This window comes from Colletes gigas, unplaced genomic scaffold (genome assembly GCF_013123115.1).
Source record: "Colletes gigas isolate AHSC1104 unplaced genomic scaffold, ASM1312311v1 Colletes_gigas_Sc00020, whole genome shotgun sequence".
Lineage (NCBI taxonomy): Eukaryota > Metazoa > Arthropoda > Insecta > Hymenoptera > Colletidae > Colletes > Colletes gigas.
The window spans coordinates 3,333,526-3,351,756 of record NW_025106649.1 but is presented as its reverse complement, the minus strand read 5'-3'; the positions used below and the strand labels follow the sequence as shown (position 1 = coordinate 3,351,756).

Sequence of the window (18,231 nt, the reverse complement as noted above, 5' to 3'; positions counted from 1 at the left end):
ATTATGGAGCGATTAATGCAATCCTGGAAATCCCACGCTTATGGGAAACAGTGGCGCCACCACACGACATGTCGCGAGGTTTGCGCGTGAAACGGTACGCCACGGAAATTGTGGTGCTCGTTGTGTTTTTTTCACTGATCAATTTTATTCTGAGACAAGTCGAAAGATCGACAGTCGCGTGGATGGCACAGCGAGATCGTCGAGGGTGTTACTAATGCAAAGGTAACGTTCTACGATATTGTGACATCCATCCACACAAGATTTGCGCACCACTCGCCGGATCGATAATTGATTTGCGTGTATTCTATTCTAACCTACCTTCCCGCTCCCTCCTAAGTTATTAGTTCAATCACGTCATATTGTCGATCGATTCGTTGCTATTTAGCCGAGATTCGACGTTAAACATTTTATGCGATTTTATTACTTTGTTCCGCAGTCATAATAGGGAGGATCTTTATTCAGGTTTCTAAACGTAACCACTGCTGTTGTTATGCATTTACTGTCATTACTGAAACGTGCCTCCTATTCTTGTCGTTGTACAACCACGAAAACTTATGTATAGCTCTTTCTTGAAATTTTTATTCCTTATAAACCTTTAAGTTTAAGCAAAAACTTTACGTGTCAATCTAACAGACATTACTGTTTAATTATACAAGGACAAGGTTGAATTATCATGTAAATATTATTTACAATCACTCATGTAGTAAACATTATTCTTGATTCATTGATTGCCAATATTTTTGTTAACCCTATCTTGAAAACTTTTGGTATCTTATATTTGCAGGTGTAGTACAAGATGTACAATGGTATTGGATTACAGACGCCACGTGGTTCTGGTACCAACGGACACGTCCAAAGGAACTGGGCAATTGTACGCAAAACGAAAGAAAAGGTTACTTACAAAACTGATGAAGGAAAATTAGATCAACTTAATAAGCAACCTAATAAAGAAATTCTTGATCATGTCAGAAAACGAAAAGTTGAAGTTAAATGTGCTGAATTTGCAGATATTCTGGAGGAACAAGGGTAAGCACTATTTTAATTATTTAAATATTATGTAAATTTTGTTGTTATTGCGATACAGTGTCTGCCTTTAACAGATAAAGTAATAAATTTTCTTAAAAAAATAGCATATATAACAAATATAAAGCTTTGCTGACTCCGTGAACCCAATACTAAATGAGATTCTAAACTTCAATTGGATTTAGCTTACCTTTGGCTTCAATATATTCTTCCCACACAGTATAGTTCCTGCATAGGTTGCCATCTACAATGCAACTAATACTAGGATATTTGTTTACTTGGACCTTTGTTATATTTTATAGATTTACGACCGAAGAAGTAAAAAAGAAAGTAGAATCGTACAGATCTATGTTAATGGGAAGCGACGCGAAGCCATCTGTACCTCGCGATGAATTTGGGCGCGTTAAGTAAGTACAGCTTTTGTTCATTATTCATCTTCATCCTAAAATTGTCCACCTTTATAGTCTGTAATATTAACGATTTACGCTAGGTACTAAGTAAAACAAATAAACAAAATAAATTGTCTAATATTAAAATTCCCTTGTAATAATCAATGGCATGTATAATACAACACTGTATTTTTAAGCATGTAAAACGACAGTACGAAAACGAAGAATTAATTTCGGTGACTTCCCTGGTAATCTATCATAGTATCTATATATAGTACATAGATGATACGAGACGACTAGCGTCCGTATCTTATGTGCGCTAGAGCTTGCCTTCAGAAAGATCCACAGGTAAGGTTTTATATGAAAGGGAAGCTACGAATGTTTACTCAACGTCGTGGACGTATCCGGGCCTAAGTTCAAATATTAAAAAAGAGATTCCTCTTTCCAAGATCGTTTTACCTTGATTTACAAAAGGATTCCAATCAAGCAAAAACTTTCGTTCAGCCGTGCCGTCCGGTCTGTTATTTAAATTGTTCCGGTACGCACGAAGATGCTAAAAATTCGCAAGAAATTAAAAATATCAGGGGTGATTCGAGGGGTTTCGAGAGGCAAGAACGGTTTTCACAGCGAACGGTTGTGTAAGTGCAATTCGAGCATCCGCGCCCCTTCGTCGGAACGCAGGTTCCCGCTAAGCCCAATATTATTGGAGGGTGGAGACGGTCGCATTCTCGGGTCAGCTTTTAGGGGTGTTACGCAGCCGATATCGACGTACCCCATGGCGCCGGCGCCACCCACGAAAAGGGAGATACACGGGGGTGGCACGGAATGAGAAACAGAGACGACGGAGGGACCGCGGAGAGGGAGAGAGTTTGTTCCAGCATCCCACTCGACTTTTCCGCCTCAGTGCGAGGATGGACCGGCGTTGCGACGCTGCGCGTCGACGACTCCCGTCGGGTGCACGAATCGTCGGGAAATAATCGAGAGTGCCGAGAGAAAACAAGTAACGAGGGAACATGTAACGTTTACGTGATACATTTGACAAAAAAAAATCACAAAAGTCTTCCACTAGCGTGTAGTCCGTTAACGATATTAGTAATCTTTAAGCTTTAACCGTAAGCGACAAGTAATCGCGTTTAAGTGTAGCCCTAAGGTATCCGAAAGATTCGTCTGAAGAAGATCTTGAATATTTTAATCAACGAGACCTCGATTTTCATTCGATTCAGGCACATAGATACACGCATCCATCGAAATTTTCAAGCAGCAGAAAGAGGCTTGCTAATCGACCGAAGAAACAAGAGAAAGGATTTTATGGGAATTTTACTAACGAGTAAGGAGGATATTCGAAGATAATAGCGAGAAGATCTACACGTGTCGCAGATCGAACGAAAGATTCGTAAGAGGTCAACTTTTTTCTATATAAATCCATGTGTCTCCAGGTCGATAAATCGACGATTACATTAAGATAAACCGTTATACTTTGTCGCCTGTATACGCAGTATACGGCAAGAAGTAAGACGATATAGTGTGCCTGATCTGAAGTCTTCCTTAGTCTGGTTAAGCTAGAATAAGACCGTACATTGCTATATTCTTACACGAGCCACTAAGATATATACGTCTATACGATATAATATACACATAGTGTTTAAAACATAGAACGTATAAGAGAGAATCGTGCAACAGAGAGATTAATCAAGGATACCTTCTCGCTGATGGAGCGGTTCCAAGTTGAGACGAACGTAGAAGAGTAGGGACGATTCAAGGGAGAAACTTGCTTCAACGCTGATTACTCTTGGGAGAGAAACAATCGATCAACGAACTGTGAAGAGACAGGGACAAAAAAAAAGAAGGAGGAACCAGCGAGAAACGAAGCTGACATTTTCATCATCGTTGCCGGATGATTGTTCTTGCGCCGGGACAGCAGAAATTCCGAATAGCAGCAGCGTCGGTGCTGGTGTAATCGGGGGAGGAAGCCATTACCTTCGCCTCCACCCTCGCCCATCCCCCCTTCCGCCCTCCTAAACTATCAAAGCTTCCCTCGAGAAGGGATTAAGCCGCGCCGGGACTACTTGCACAGCGTGCAGCCCGACCGACGGAGCTCCTTAGCGTAAATTAGCGGTCGATCGCGCTTAATGCTCGTCTAATTGCTTGGCTGTTAATTATTCAGGGGCGCAAGATTGTCCTCTGGCTCTCCCGTTGGCCCAACAAATTGGATGCTAAACGAAACGGGACGATTTATTGGCAACAAGACCGGGGAATTTTAGATCATCGTGGACGTCGATGAATTACTATATCGATCGTACAACAATTTGTAAGGGTTTGGAATCTAGGAGATTCGGGAGGAACAAAAATCAACGAGTTACATTTTAATCGAGGGATCAAGAAACGTAATTGTAGGCAGAAAAAGTGAATTTTACAGTACCACGTTTAATATTTTATTTTGGATCCGAGCTAATACGATAAGAGAATCAACGAAGAGGGGGAAGGATCTTTGTGCTATCGGAATCGTAGACTCGACGAATGACTATGTCTGTGACGGTGTCACCGCTGAAACCGGCGCGCGGACGCGGTCCCGCCGATGGTCGCGCCTTTTTCGAAACCCTATGGCGAGGGAACTTTTTCCTGGACCGGCAGAAAGTGATCAAACGGTCCCGGAAACGCAAATTACAAGCGGCGAACGGAAAGAAGCGCGCACAGCTGCAGATGCGACAGCATTGTTGCTGCTGCCAGCGCATACAACTCCACCTCCTCGCCGGACGGCGAAGCAACATGCGCTCCGTCGTCAGGTGAATTTATTCAAGTTTTTTATTGAACACGGCGGTCTAGAATTGAATTTTAGCTAGCGACGAGATTTAGAACGCATCGAATCAATAAAATGGCGGAAGCATTACTTCCAATCTGATTCGAAGCCTTAAAAGTTTAGAAAACCTTGATCGTAGACAGAAAACTTATAAACATTCGATTCACGTTTGATCATTCGATTAGACGCGCCATAGCTTACGAGACACTTAACAAATAAAGATCATGTTTCGCACGCTATTGCCGTAAGTACGATCGTTTGACTTAAAACGTTTCGGAAATAAGCTCTTCAATTGTCTGTGTATTAACCCTAGGTCAACTTGTGCTATATTTATCTTCTGAGGTCATTTTAGATCCGCGTGAATCATTAGAAATTTTTCTTGTCGTTGACACTTGACTTGCACGTGTTTAAATACAAAAAGCTGTAAATGTAGATAATTGATAGAAGTACCAATAATTAGCGTTTAGACTTAGATAGAAATATAGATCTAATTGTTGATAATAGTATTACAGTAATGAATTGAAAATTGAATGTTTCGATGTCACAAGATGAAGGCACGGGCCAAGTTTATCGATAAATCTGGGTTAATACTCAATGTTTGCATTAGAAGAGTAACTAGTGAAATTGGATACCTCTGACCACAGATTATCGTCCCCATTTGATCTGCCAGGATATCTGATACATCTAATGGCATTCACTTTGATAGAAATTGAGAAAACAGATTCACGTATATCTTCAGAAATTTCACAATTATATATAGACTTATCTTGTGATTTAAAAAGGAGTCTTTTAATAGATTTAAGAAAGGTGTCTTGATATCTGGTAGAAGTAGTGTTTAAAGCTGCTGAAAAATTTAAATTCTGCGGAGGATCGGTGGGGAAACAAGGGCTAGATGGATTTAAAAGGCAAACAACCTTCCTCTGTATGCTAAGCTCGGGGGTGACTCATGTTGTTGATCCCCAATCCCTCGCGAGAGGAAAACATTTCCGCATAAACAACTGTTACTTTTAAAACCCCATAATTTACCAAATTAATCGCAATGCAACGTGCAACGTTGCGTTTCTGTTTTCCGAGTAGTTTTCAGTATTTTGAGGGATTAAATTATTTTCACCCTCGGCTATAGAAAATAATATTAACAAAACTGTTCCCTATGTAAAATACACGAAGCTGTAATATTAACGGGGCAATGAACTTTTCCGTATACCTCCCGCTTAAGATGGAGGAGGGCGTCGTAGTGGTAGATTACAGGGTGAATAAAATATTAGCTGCACGTTAACAGGGGGACACACATATATCGTACAGCAACCTTACCCATAAAATGGAGGAAGGCAAAAATATTTCATGGCACAGCAGTAGCGTCCCCTTACGAACGATACATTTTTCGATCGACTTTTCCTCGGAGATAAAGAACAGGGTCGTGGCGGTAGATTAGAGGATGAAAAAAACAAAATATACTACTCTCTAAAATTTAGAAAGACAGCTTAAGGGTTGTTTAGACCTCGAATGGCGGACACCGGGTTCATTTTGACCTAAATCTGAATTTCAGTACAAGGTTTTCGGTTGAATTTTCTTGAACAGTTTGCATGGGTCCAGATGGACCCGGAGGATGTTGAGTTAGGTGGAAAATACATCTTGCAGGCATCTGGGAGTTACAAAATTAACCAGACGATAAATTTGTCGATACACCTTTCCCCGAAGGTGGAGGAGGGTGGCGTAGCGATAGGTTAAAGGGCGAAAAAAATATTTTCCCGTTGACCCCAGATGGGATTTCGCGGGGGGGGGAGAAGGGTTGACTCTCAGAGGCAAGCGGTTGGCTCCTCAATTTGAGCGTGTAGCGGGCGAGTGGCGCGAAAGGGATACCAGAAAAGAGAACAGCTGGATTGTATTGATCCGCGCTCGAGCGTTGGCGTAGGGGTGGCTCTCGACCGACCCCGGCCTCGCTTGCTTGCTGCTTTTCACTCGCGGGGCAGAAGAGGGGCCGCCTCGATTTCTCCTCGTATAGTCCTCTCCAGTGTTATGTCACTGGTTTGCCGCATTGTCCGAACGCCTTCTTGTCAACCTTCGTCGCGAACGGTCTGAAGGAGCCACGGCATCCAACTGCACCCTTCGGCGCTCCGTGCCGGAGCTGGCCAGTCTCTATGGATCGTCGCGAAACTCGAGCTCAGTGAACACCTCGGGTCCCGCTCGCGCGACGATGACGGTGAAAATCTCGACGCGGTACGATATCTCGTCTCTCGACTAATTCTCCTGCTCTAATTCGCCTTCCTTTGGACCCAGGAAACCTGTAAAATATCGAAATAGGTCATACGAAGTCCTGCCACCAACCCCCTCGAGTGTGTTTATTTTTATCTACTTGTAACGTCGATCGTGCTCGTTTTCTCGCGACCAAGTGGCCGAGGGTTCTTGAATAGTTTCGATCATCACGTGTCGCTTGGGTCTCTCTGTGTGCTCTCGCATATGGTGTGCTGCGTTGGATTTCAATTGGTGCACGCGGCTTTTCTCCTTCGGGTCGATGGCAATGTCTGCCGTCCGCTCGAGAGTTTCACGCGCGAGAGTCGATATCAAGAATACGAGATCTTTCGCACGAACAGAGCCTTTGTGCTGGATGTTTGTTTCGTCGAAACCTTGCTCTTGATAGCGACTGTCGAGAAGCAAACTTTCCGGTGAACGTTGAGGCGTCGCGTTGTGGCGAGGATCGGGATCGGCGATAGCAGAGTCCATCGAGTGTTTTAAACATTTTCATTACGGATAGAAACGAATAATGATCGTTGTTCCAGTGTCCGGGAGACCCACCAGATTGCTGAGGCGCAACAAGAAAAAAATGCTAAGCTACGGGAGGCATTTGGAATATCGGAGTTCTTCGTGGAGGGAAGTAGCCTAGATCCCGAGAGGCACGCGCGCGAAGCAGAGGCGAGAGCTGCTGCGAGCAAAGTGTACGAACTGGTGCGAACTCCGAGTCCTACTCCGGACACGACGTCCGTCCCGGAGAAGAAAAAACGAAAACGTTCCGGCAGCACGACCAAAAAGAAAAAGGGGAAGAAGCACAAGAAGGAAAGGTAAAAGACAACGTAACGGTGCACGGGTCAGTGGAGGCTGGATTCTATGTTGTTGCTAATTATAAACGAGTAATGGAGCACGGATAAACTGTAGTAGTGATATTACTACATTGTACTATGGTATATTAAATGACAACATGTATACTATAGCGTAGCAGTAGTATTATTATGGTATACTACAGCATACTATAGTATAGTAGTTACACGTACCTATTCGATGTATTTGGTCGAGTAATGAGTTCGTTTGCGTTTCTTTGGAACGACAAGCGTTATGTATACGCTAAATTCAGGTCGAGACTCCCTTCAGAAATAAAACAGCGTCCAATTTAAAAAGTAAATATCGCACGTCTTTGAAAAAAGAGACTTCGTTCGGGCAAAGGCAAATAGAAAAGCTGATACCGTACATGAAACGCTTCCACATTCTCTGTAACTCGATATGCTTATCCATTGGAGCTTCTATAAGCAGCGTTTTGAAATACCACACCTCGAGCTGCATACCGCGCTGAAAAGTGAACGATCCTATTACTCAACTTAATATATTATGTTATATTGTAATACAATGTAGCAATACATATACTATAGGTGAATGACTGCATCGTGGAACATGTAATTGATTTATTTATGGAATACTGTTGCTAAGGTGTACAAGAATCCAGGCTTCAAGACCGAACGGACGTCCCCCTGTAGTAGTTCCTCTCCTCCCCAGTTAATTATTCATTTACCGCAAGTCCACACACGTTCATTTGCTTACTACACACCTCTTGTCAGATACTGAATCATGACTCACCTACTATTTCATGTCCCATACACCTTTCTCTGTTTCAAACAGAACTGAGGAGGACTGAGTGCCTACCCAGAGTAGGCTCAGTAGGTAAGTGTGGTCGTCGCGTCTACTTTCCAAAACACTCTCAAAAAGCATTATAATCTCTGTATTGAGAAACAAAGACAATCGAGTTCGTCCATTGCCTTATGTTTGGGTATTTCGTCTTACAGGCGCAATTATTAGAGGTAAATGTTTGCTATACTCTGATATCCATAACGTAATCAAAACGTTGTACTTACATAAAATACGATAATAGTAGCAGTATACATGATAGGCAAACATTTACTTAACATACAAAATAAACGCGGTTTTTTTAAAAACAAATAACGTTAATCAATCTGACGCGTAAATCATGCATTTCTATCTTTGTTGTTGTTATCGATAAAGCTTGTTGTTAATGTCATCTCTCTATTTTTTTCTGACAAGTCCGTCCCTATCGATGGTTATCAAGGTAATGCTAATCCCATATTATATCAATACTCCTCATATTTTGTATACTTGTCTTTTGTAAATTTTGAAAGATGTGGTTTTACATACGTGCTTTATCGTGACCAATTTAATATACATCTCATATGACTATGAAAAACCAAATCTTTCAAATAAACGAATTATGTAGTCGGTTTGTTAGCTATAGCCCAATATTGTGACTTTCACCTGTATATGTATCGTTGTATTTATATTTTTTTTTATTACTTAATTCACTTGGGATTGCAGTGAAAGAAAGAGACAATTTATTTTGTTCTGTTTAATATCGATAAACATTAAAGTCTACACACTGCATTTCCTATACATATACATGTATGTATAAGTTAGTTTCTATTTTTGACTTTAAAACCTTGTCCAGATGCTGAAATAGTTCGGTGCAAACTTTCATCAGAATACGCGTTCTCAGTTACTTTCAAATATTTATTCATTACTTTGATCGAGCTCATTAAAAGCAGGTAGCTTGTATCATTAGAACAAAGTATTTGTTTCACACACGGATACATTGTACTACAGCTTTCTTTATTGTCAGCACAAGGTATGCACTTGTCGACAGGAAGACGCCCACTGCAAGAATTAAAAAATAAATATTATTAAAACAACAAAATTAAACCGTCGCTCGGCGAAACTCGTAGAATAATGATAAATGTATTTCCTAGGTCGGAATCTCCAAAGGCTAGTAAGAAAAAAGATAAATCTAAAAAGAAGAAAAAGGACAAGAAACACAAAAAGACTGAGGCTAGTTCCTCTGATAGTGATTCTAGCGAAGCTTCAGATGATAGCAGGTAATATTCCTTTGAGGATTAGTGCGTTTTTATCTTCTAACGCGATTTAATTGTCTGTTATGCAGCTCTTCCGAAACTGAATCAAAGAAGAAACGGAAAAAGAAGAAGAAGAAATCTAAGGCAGAGGCAAAAGAAAAGCACGAGGTAGGAAAAATATTGCGAAGGAAACAGATATGAAATTTCTATCTTCCTGTCTCTTTCTATACATATACATATTTATAAATATATATATATATACATATATATATATATCCATATATACCTTAGCACGTGAAGCAGGAGCATGTGACATCTACTTTGCGTTCATTTTCCCTTGATTAGTTGTCAATTAACATTGGATTATCAAAAATTTGTGTTGCTGCCTATCTTTGAATAAGCATGATTCATTGCTTGTTTCTGTAAAGATTTTTATCTGATTTCAAGTTAACAGTCATTATTTCAAAAGTGTAAATCTCAGTATTGTTTGTAATTATCAGCGCCATTTGACAGGATATATTCCCTGAGTGAGTACCAGATATGCCGCTACTCAATGTAATAATAATTTGTGATTTATATTCGTACAAACTTACGATTGTTGTTGCCTTTCACTCGTTTTGTGTCAAGCACCATCACATTTACGAGAAAGTAATAATAGGAGACTGCTTGTTCTTTGATATAGGTGCAATGCGAAAAAGAATTAGTGCATATAATAATCACGTATTAGTTTGTGATCTCTATTTTCTCGATGTTTATGTTTTATTGACATATTACAATTTTCAGCCTGAACATTGTGTACATTTTAAATTATCCATCAAATACATACTTTTACTAGAGCGAATGAGCAGACTCCAGAAAGTTTTTGACGAATTGCGATATCTTTTTTTATCCTACTGACAAGTACATATGCATGATTGGTGTTCACTAGCTAATATTGTCTAACTTAGTAATCTGTACTGTTCTTATTTTAGAAGAAAAAAGTAGCTGCCAAGAGGAAGCATCAGTCATCCGAGAGCTCCTCGGACAGGTATGTCCGAAGTATCCCTTGAATTTAATTCAAAATTCTCGTTTTAGCGCTTCGAAAAATATATATACATCGATGAAATTTCCAGCTCCCCAGAAAGACCGAGGAAGTCTGTAAAATCTGATAAAGTTGTGGAAAAAACAAAATCTGATGAGGGGGATACTACACCAAAAGAGCCTCGGCCAAATCGTTCACCAAAGAAGCAAGAGAAAAGTCGAAATGAAACCCCACCCCTTAAAAAGAAAGATTCTCCGATCAAAAAAGTTGTTCCGGAGAAGAGGGAGAAGTCACCGGTTGCACACAAGAGTCCTCCACCACGACGACACAGATCTCCGTCAAGAAGCAGAATCGATAGAGGGAGATCTCCTAGAAGATATTCAAGGTCACGGCGTATCAATCCATCGCCAAGAAGACGAAGGATGTCAAGGTCTCCTAGAAGATACAACAGATACTCGGTGTCCAGAAGCAGAAGTCGATCGAGATACGATCGTTATGGATCACGCCGCAGATTATCGCCTCCACCTAGACGCAGAAGGTCCGATTCTCGAAGAAGATCAAGGTCACCAAGGAGACAGAGAGACAGACGAGAGAGATCGAGAGAACGTCGTAGAACCCGCAGCAGGACGAGAAGTAGATCTAGACGATCCACCTTGAGCTATTCTCCCGTGAGAAAGAATCCGGAGCGGTACAAGCACATATTGGAAGATAAGAAGAAACGAGATCAAAAGAAAACTCCGGAGACTAAACGGAAATCTCGATCGAATTCTAGGACTAGAAAAATCCGAACGATCACGCCGAGGGTCAGACTGCGATCTTCCAGCGAAGACGAAACTGACATGGCGGATGACGAGCCGAAACCAGAAGACGAAGAGAAGTTGAAGGAGCTGCATACTCTGAAACGTTTGCAAAGTGGACTGGCTGCAAAAGCTAGGGAAAGTATAGGGAAGAAAGTAATTAGTCCTGTAAAGATCAAATTAGAGAAGAAAGAGGATAGCATACTTGATATTGCATTACCAAACGACCCACCAAAAATGGTACAAACTATTATTTGTCCCGTTCAAGAGAAGTCTAAATCAAACTCACCTATATCGCACCTACCTGCTATTCAGTCGCCAGTATCAAGCAGATCACCTTCACCCGCGTTACCATTGACCCGAGAAGAAGCAGCTATAAAGATACGTTCGCCCAGCGAGTCCCCTCCACCGTTACCGCCGATGTTAAATAAAATGAACTGTAGGTCACCGAGTATAACAACCAAGACGAATCATTGCTCCAAGTCTCCAAGTACCTCTAAGAATTCTCCAATTATGTTAAGAAAGCATTCATCGGAAAGCCAGTCGTCCTCGCATTCACCACCGATCTCCCACAAGGAAGCGCCCATAAAATTACGTTCTCCCAGTGAATCGCCACCACCTCCTATACTTAGCAACGCGACTAAACTAAAACGGTCCGCTTCACCGAGTACTTCGAAAAAGAGTTCGCCAGCTTCTAGAAAGCATTCTCCGAGAGATAAGTCCTATTCGAGATCACGTTCGAGGTCCTACACAAGATCGATGTCGTTGGAGAAACGATCCTCTCGATCGCCTAGACGTCGTTCTTCGCGATCCCTCTCCAGGGACAAGAAATCACGTTCTCCGTCAAGAAGTAAGAAATCGGAATCTCCTAGACACAGATCACCTGCGTCCCCAGCAAGGTCCAAAAAATCACCGAAATCCCCTGTTAGAACGAAAAGGTTGAGCAGGTCGAGGTCTTCCTCGGAATCGAAACGCTCCATGTCGAGGTCGCCGTCGCGATCGAAGAAGTCCCCCTCCCATTCGCCGGCAAAATCAAGATCCAGGAGTAGAACGAGGTCGTTGTCGAAAAGGTCTAGGAGTCGTTCTTTGTCAAAGAAATCGAGGAGCCGATCTCTGTCGAAGAAATCGAGGAGCCGATCTTTGTCAAAAAAATCGCGTAGTCGATCGTTGTCGAAAAAGTCAAGGAGTCGATCCCTGTCGAAGAAGTCAAGAAGTCGTTCACGATCGCTATCCAGGATATCGCGGGAAAAAGAGAAAAGAAGTCGCTCCAGAAGCAGCTCGCGTTCTTCTTTAAGGTAAATAGGTTGTTGTACAAGTCCCGTTGCACAAGTTACGTCGAAACGTTTTAACGTAATACATTCTTTTCTTACCTCTAGTTCAAGGCACAGTCGTAGAAGTTTCTCTAGCTCCTCGCGATCATCGAGTAGCGCTTCTAGCAGGTCCTCTCGTTCAACATCTAGCAGTTCAGCTTCTAGCAGGTCTCGTTCTCCGTCAATACCACGGCGCCATGGTTCACCCAGTTTCCTAGATAGACGCCGTATCACAAGGTAGGTATCCCGATCAGTAGTATAAAAAAACGTAGCAACAGATTTTTTACAGCGCACCAAATTTCGTAGGCCCACTGCATCAGTCGTAGAAATGTTTATCTTTCAACCTACTATTGTTTTGCGTTTTTTATGTTATTTCTCGTCATTCATGTGCCTTTCACGATCCCGTGAAAACTTTGATTAAATTGCAGGCAATCATAAAATGACGATATCGATAAGTTTACCATTCTTGATTTGTATGATTGATTATTCTAATGCCATTTTGTGTTGTGTCCTACAGGGACAGATCGAGGGACAGGCATAGAAGATAAAGTTACGGCTTCGCACAGACGTTTCTATTACTTTCCTACGGTTCATGTAGTAGTAAACATGATGAATAATCGAATTTCGTTTCTTTTCGTATAAATAAATAGCAGATACGAGATAAGCAGTTTAGCTGCTGTTGCGAATATTAGTTCGTAATGATTATTAAGTGCAACGGATCCTGTTGTTTTATTATAACTTTGTGGCCACTATAATTATATTACCAGTTTATCAGTATAACTTCACTAATTTTTTAAGAGAATATTTTAGGCGCTATATAAATTTTCAGTCTGTAAACGGATATGTTCAATCAGCGAACCCTGATATTACTTTATTTTACGGAGTAAGCGTATTTACTCAATCGCATCAATACACGAATTTGTTTCAAGCCAATCAAGTATACTTATGTTTGTATGATTTCTCCCCGTATTTTTTTTTTCTTTTCATTTGTATCTAATTGCTTATCAAACAATCTACAGATATTATGTAGATGTAGCATGTGTGTATTTCCCTCATAAATTATTGTAAATTAAACATTTACAGTAGAGATTCTCTTTTATTTTATGTCGATCGCAAATAAAATGTATTTACCGCTATAAAGCAAGCCTGTTTCTTTAGTTCAATATTTCTTTTGTTGTGATTTATGAATCGTTTTTGGCCCACTGCCTTCCATGATATACATTAGTGCAAGGTAAGTGACACATTTTTATTTTGCATGTTGTTTTTTGTTGCATTGCACGATTTATTTTGCACGCATCCTTTCCTCATACTGTAATATTAATATTAATAATGAAAACTAACTCATGAGTTGTGATATTGATTTTAAGATGATAATACGTTAATTCGTTCAACAGTCTTCACAATTAACATGCCCATATGTTTATCTGAATTTGAACAAATGTGTTTTTATTAATACGTATAAATGTTACGACTCTGTTATCACGATATTGACGGCGATTCATTTTAGCGCCAGGAAGCGACCAATTCCATATCACCGACCTACTCCGACACCACCTTCGTCACCGAGTAGTTCAGATAGCAGCAGACATAGTAATTGGTCAAGTCCAAGCCATCGATCAAGTTGTTCTCCGAGTCGGAGTCCATCGTACACGCGTTGAAGTGATCAAGCGGATCCCTAAAGACAGTTAACGTTCCTTTTATGTATCAGATTTGGAATGGTGCGGATCACCATGATCCTCTGATGCTTTTTCTAACAGTCCTACATTATGAAAATCATGTTTGTGATGTTGAACATTCCCATGACACATTTCGGATGAATTTTAAGTATTTTCTCGTGTTAGGAAGCATGATTTAAAGATACAAGGGAAGATGCCATTCTAAATTTGGTGCATGATCTTTAAGTCTTTGTAAAGTCTTAATATGCATTTACACCTCTGATCTCATGTCTTAATAATACTCATCAGTGGTGATTGTCCATAATGCCATCAATTTCAGTACGTACGTTTCTCGGAACAATATTTTCTTGTCGACTAACAACAATATTGTTTCTCTAACATCATTCTTATTTCAATTAGGTAGTAAGAATTAATGATTTGATTGTAGGTACAATGTATTTTATAATTGATTGTTAAGATGAATTTACCGAACCACAGAAAATTGAGAATGACAAGTTTTAGTCAATTACTCATTCTATAATTTTCTGAATTCGAATGAGATTTCAAAGGTATACGTGCAAGAGTATCCAAAGAAGATATTTTAATATTAGGATTAATATCTTGGCAACATTTTGTAAAACTATTGTTTTTTAAAGGATATTATTGCCATAATTTATGTTGTCTCTCAACTGTTTTGAGAATTTTAAGTCTCCATGTGATGTTGTTCTTTACAAACTTACATTCATCTGAGTACTTAAGCAATAAGGAGACGATGATGATTATAAACATCATCAATTGTGTTGGTTGCAGCTTTTTAAGATCTCGCATTATTATTCAATAGTTACTCTATTATTTAAACATTCATTTTAAACTACGTTAGTAGTTCTACATCTGCGTGATTAGTTAGTTAATCATGTAATTGTTTGTTATACAAACACCAGCTAGTCAAATTTTAGACATTCCATCAATCGTTAAAACACTAGCATTCTTTCAATTTATCTACCAATTTCCCAAGGGATAAGTAACTGATATTTTAGTGCAATGTTCTACACCTGTTCCTTTTGTACATAGATATTACAATGCATAATGAAGCTTAGCATTTTGCTCATTTGCTTTTCATTCTATATACTCAACATTGATAAAATTGTACATTTATTTATTTAATTTATTTATTTATTTATTTATTTATTTATTTATTTACTTGTGTCACAAATTGCTAGTCATTAGTCAACTTTAAAGGCAAGACAAAAGTATAAGTGATGTTATACTCTTAAACTTTCCTTTACTTGCAATACTCAATTTATCTAAATGCTAGTCAGAAAGTTACTTTCTTGGCTGTAAGGCCAGGCAGCGTACCAAAAGACATAATTAGACTAGTCTTGATTATTCAAAGTTAAGTCTTGAAGATGTATGTATAGGGTTAAAAGTCATATTTGGAAAGTCTACGTTGTTTATAATTAGAAGGGAAAACTACGTAGAATTAGCTATTGCATAATGACTGAGTCAGTTTTATTGAAAAGAATTGTCAACTGCTATGGTGCTGCAATATTGACCTTTCATTGATGCATATCTATAAAAACAAACTGAAACATAAGTACATACTTATCACACAAAATTGTTTTATAAAATTAACGCAAAGGAAAGTCTGAAATCATCACTCTGTCGATTGAATAGTAAATTTTATGATATATATCTTAACAGAGTGTAAAATGAAATTTATTTATACGAACGTAAAAAAAGTAAAACTTGTTAAATTTTGCCCACCATGGCTTTTGACTGTAATATTTATTATTCATAATTTACAGTCATCGAATGTTACCATTGTTGAAATGGAAGAAATTCTGATTATATCTGTAATATACTCTGTATTGTTGTTGTGTGATTAAATCGAAAAGCTTAAAAAATTTAATTTTTCCCCAAAACCGTTTACAGGATTTATTTATAAATTCTTTGAATAGTATAAATTTACAAAATAGTCTGCTATATTCTAACTACAAAATAAAATGTCTAGTTGGAATGATTATTTACATAATCCTTATACAAAATATATTCTCCTTTATATATATATACATGGTCCCTTTAACCTTTATAGCTGACAAACCCAATTTATATGTATATTAATATATTATTTCCCTATTCTCATTACTTGTATGATTGTAGTTGTGCAATATATATGGTCCAAAAGAAACTAATCAAATTTATCATCAGAACACGTAACTGAAAGTTTAAAGAACACTTTAGAATATATTTTGTTGGGTACAAATAAGAAATAATTTAAGAAAACTCAAACCTACCCCTGGTGGAACATATTTAAAATTGATATATTGTAACAATGTTAAATATTTTAAATTTGTACTGACTACATGCCAGTGCAATCTCTTCATCTCTTTACAAGAATATTTATGTGTGTTACCCTGCAACAAAATAAATTTGTTACACGATCCACTAAATTATGAAAAGTATCAGCATATAAAATAACAAATTAGGTCTACCTGAAGCCTAGATAACATGTACAATGCTAAAGCTTGAAAACATGGTAAATATATACATCTTTCAATCAACAGAAGCTTAAAAGGACTTTTCACAAATGGATGTATAAATGTGTAGAAATAATGTGGAACAGGACCTCCAAAAAATAATCTACAAAAACATTGGCACTTTGATACAGTGAAGAATTTGTACATAAATTAAGTAAAAGTACTTTACTAACTGTAAAATACTTTAAAAACTTAAATCTTAATTTACTCAAATTTACCCAAAAAGTGCATACGCGAGTAAACTGTCATGGTTCATATGCTTTGCCCCAGAAATTTTTTGCGATATATAATTACTGAGAGTTGCAAGAATACAACTGAAAAGTATGATAATCACAAAAATTAGTATAAACAAATTATGCAAAATCATCGTTTAATGTTCACATTAATCAGAAAAATATCAACACACCTGGTAATCGCTTTAGTTTTTACAGGATTGATATAGAGTTGCTCGAAATAAGTACCGATAAAGTGAAGAAATAAGTTTGACGGTTTTGAGAGTGCCATTGTTGACTTCTACTTGCGTATGTTTGTCATGTAATTGATGCATACAAAAAAAAAAAAATGGAATTGAAAAGCAATCTTTTCCGAAATATGTTTCAAACGATTGAGTTTCAATGTTTTTAAGCTAATTTTTGGATACTCAAATATATAATTTAACGTGTCCTTGAAAATATTATCGTGTCAAAGGAAATTTAAAGAGAAAATCTTAATTTTCTCTTATTTTGTAGTCGACTGATTTCTAAACATTTCTAAATATTCTAATAGTAATAAACTTTCTTATTAGATGTTGTATGTACGAAATGAATTAACTGTAATAGTTTTACGATAGCCAATCATATACGCATATAATTTTACATATTGAATATTTTGTGTAAATAAGGTCAAATTATGTATACAATTTGTAATTACAAACAGGACCATTTCAGTATTATAGTTCAAGGGGAATATGGTACGCCAAACAACATCATTCTCAACATTATTTCTTTATTATTACTTTGTTAGGTCATATACGGAATAATATTTTGTTAGACTATGAACATGTGCTAATAAAAGGAATATATCCACATTTAAAATGTGTAGTAAAATGGTATAGCTATCTAACGCATACTTTTATAAGTACATAGATATGATATCAATTTATTTATTAATAATTTTTGTTATCATTAATTTTATATGAAATTATACAAAATGTTCATTGGATAGACAGAACACACAAATGCTGTGTACTCTTCCTATCAAGTATAAAATCAGATGCTCGCGATTTTATTCTTTCTCGTTCAATATGACTAGTACTGAAGTCGGCTGTGGCGTGGCGTATTTCCCTCAAATGGCAACTATAAAGGATTCCTGTCTATATTTATGCACATGTGGTTGCACATGTTGCGTGTTTGCTATTGAGTAACTTTTCAAAATTAATTGGAAGACTTAAAAAATGGCCCAGGGAAAACTGAAAGTGAAGGCTAAATTGCCTGCATCTAAGAAAGGAAAAGCCAAGGATAAAAAGAAAAAGAGTCCTCCTGTTCAGCGCCGAAATAGTGAGTAATATTTAGATACTTTCGACTCCATAACTATTAGTATA

General features: G+C 38.2%; 2 protein-coding genes across 4 annotated transcripts; one reads left to right on the top strand and one right to left on the bottom strand.

Annotated features, from left to right (window-relative positions):
• The first annotated feature begins 84 nt into the window (after nucleotides 1-84).
• On the top strand, nucleotides 85-14,409 carry LOC122400839 (serine/arginine repetitive matrix protein 2-like). Of its 3 annotated transcripts, none has more exons than XM_043402518.1 (10): nucleotides 85-222; nucleotides 785-1,026; nucleotides 1,326-1,430; nucleotides 6,987-7,265; nucleotides 9,231-9,356; nucleotides 9,422-9,500; nucleotides 10,304-10,359; nucleotides 10,445-12,445; nucleotides 12,527-12,697; nucleotides 13,968-14,409. In XM_043402518.1, exons 2-10 carry the CDS (start codon nucleotides 797-799, stop codon nucleotides 14,116-14,118), a joined length of 3,198 nt encoding a protein of 1,065 aa, XP_043258453.1. In that variant the 5' UTR covers nucleotides 85-222; nucleotides 785-796; the 3' UTR covers nucleotides 14,119-14,409. The 3 variants fall into 3 exon arrangements, with proteins under 3 accessions (XP_043258453.1, XP_043258455.1, XP_043258454.1); XM_043402520.1 differs by lacking the exon at nucleotides 13,968-14,409 and adding an exon at nucleotides 12,978-13,580; XM_043402519.1 differs by lacking the exons at nucleotides 85-222; nucleotides 785-1,026; nucleotides 1,326-1,430 and adding an exon at nucleotides 2,298-4,195.
• A 1,629-nt stretch (nucleotides 14,410-16,038) lies between these two features.
• On the bottom strand, nucleotides 16,039-17,465 carry LOC122400840 (peroxisomal membrane protein 2). Its single transcript, XM_043402521.1, has 5 exons — nucleotides 17,059-17,465; nucleotides 16,871-16,966; nucleotides 16,608-16,755; nucleotides 16,410-16,529; nucleotides 16,039-16,332 (listed from the first exon to the last, which is right to left on the bottom strand). Exons 1-5 carry the CDS (start codon nucleotides 17,154-17,156, stop codon nucleotides 16,258-16,260), a joined length of 537 nt encoding a protein of 178 aa, XP_043258456.1. The 5' UTR covers nucleotides 17,157-17,465; the 3' UTR covers nucleotides 16,039-16,257.
• Nucleotides 17,466-18,231: the final 766 nt, after the last annotated feature.

What these genes read in the sequence shown, in the direction of transcription:
- LOC122400839 (XM_043402518.1), top strand. Translation starts at nt 797, where the DNA reads ATGTACAATGGTATTGGATTACAGACGCCACGTGGTTCTGGTACCAAC. An exon ending in GATGAATTTGGGCGCGTTAA is followed by an intron (nt 1,431 to 6,986) that starts GTAAGTACAGCT and finishes TCGTTGTTCCAG; the next exon opens with TGTCCGGGAGACCCACCAGA. An exon ending in AGGCAAAAGAAAAGCACGAG is followed by an intron (nt 9,501 to 10,303) that starts GTAGGAAAAATA and finishes TTCTTATTTTAG; the next exon opens with AAGAAAAAAGTAGCTGCCAA.
- LOC122400840 (XM_043402521.1), bottom strand. Translation starts at nt 17,156, where the DNA reads ATGGCACTCTCAAAACCGTCAAACTTATTTCTTCACTTTATCGGTACT. An exon ending in CTCGCGTATGCACTTTTTGG is followed by an intron (nt 16,756 to 16,870) that starts GTAAATTTGAGT and finishes ATGTTTTTGTAG; the next exon opens with ATTATTTTTTGGAGGTCCTG. An exon ending in ACATGTTATCTAGGCTTCAG is followed by an intron (nt 16,530 to 16,607) that starts GTAGACCTAATT and finishes ATTTTGTTGCAG; the next exon opens with GGTAACACACATAAATATTC.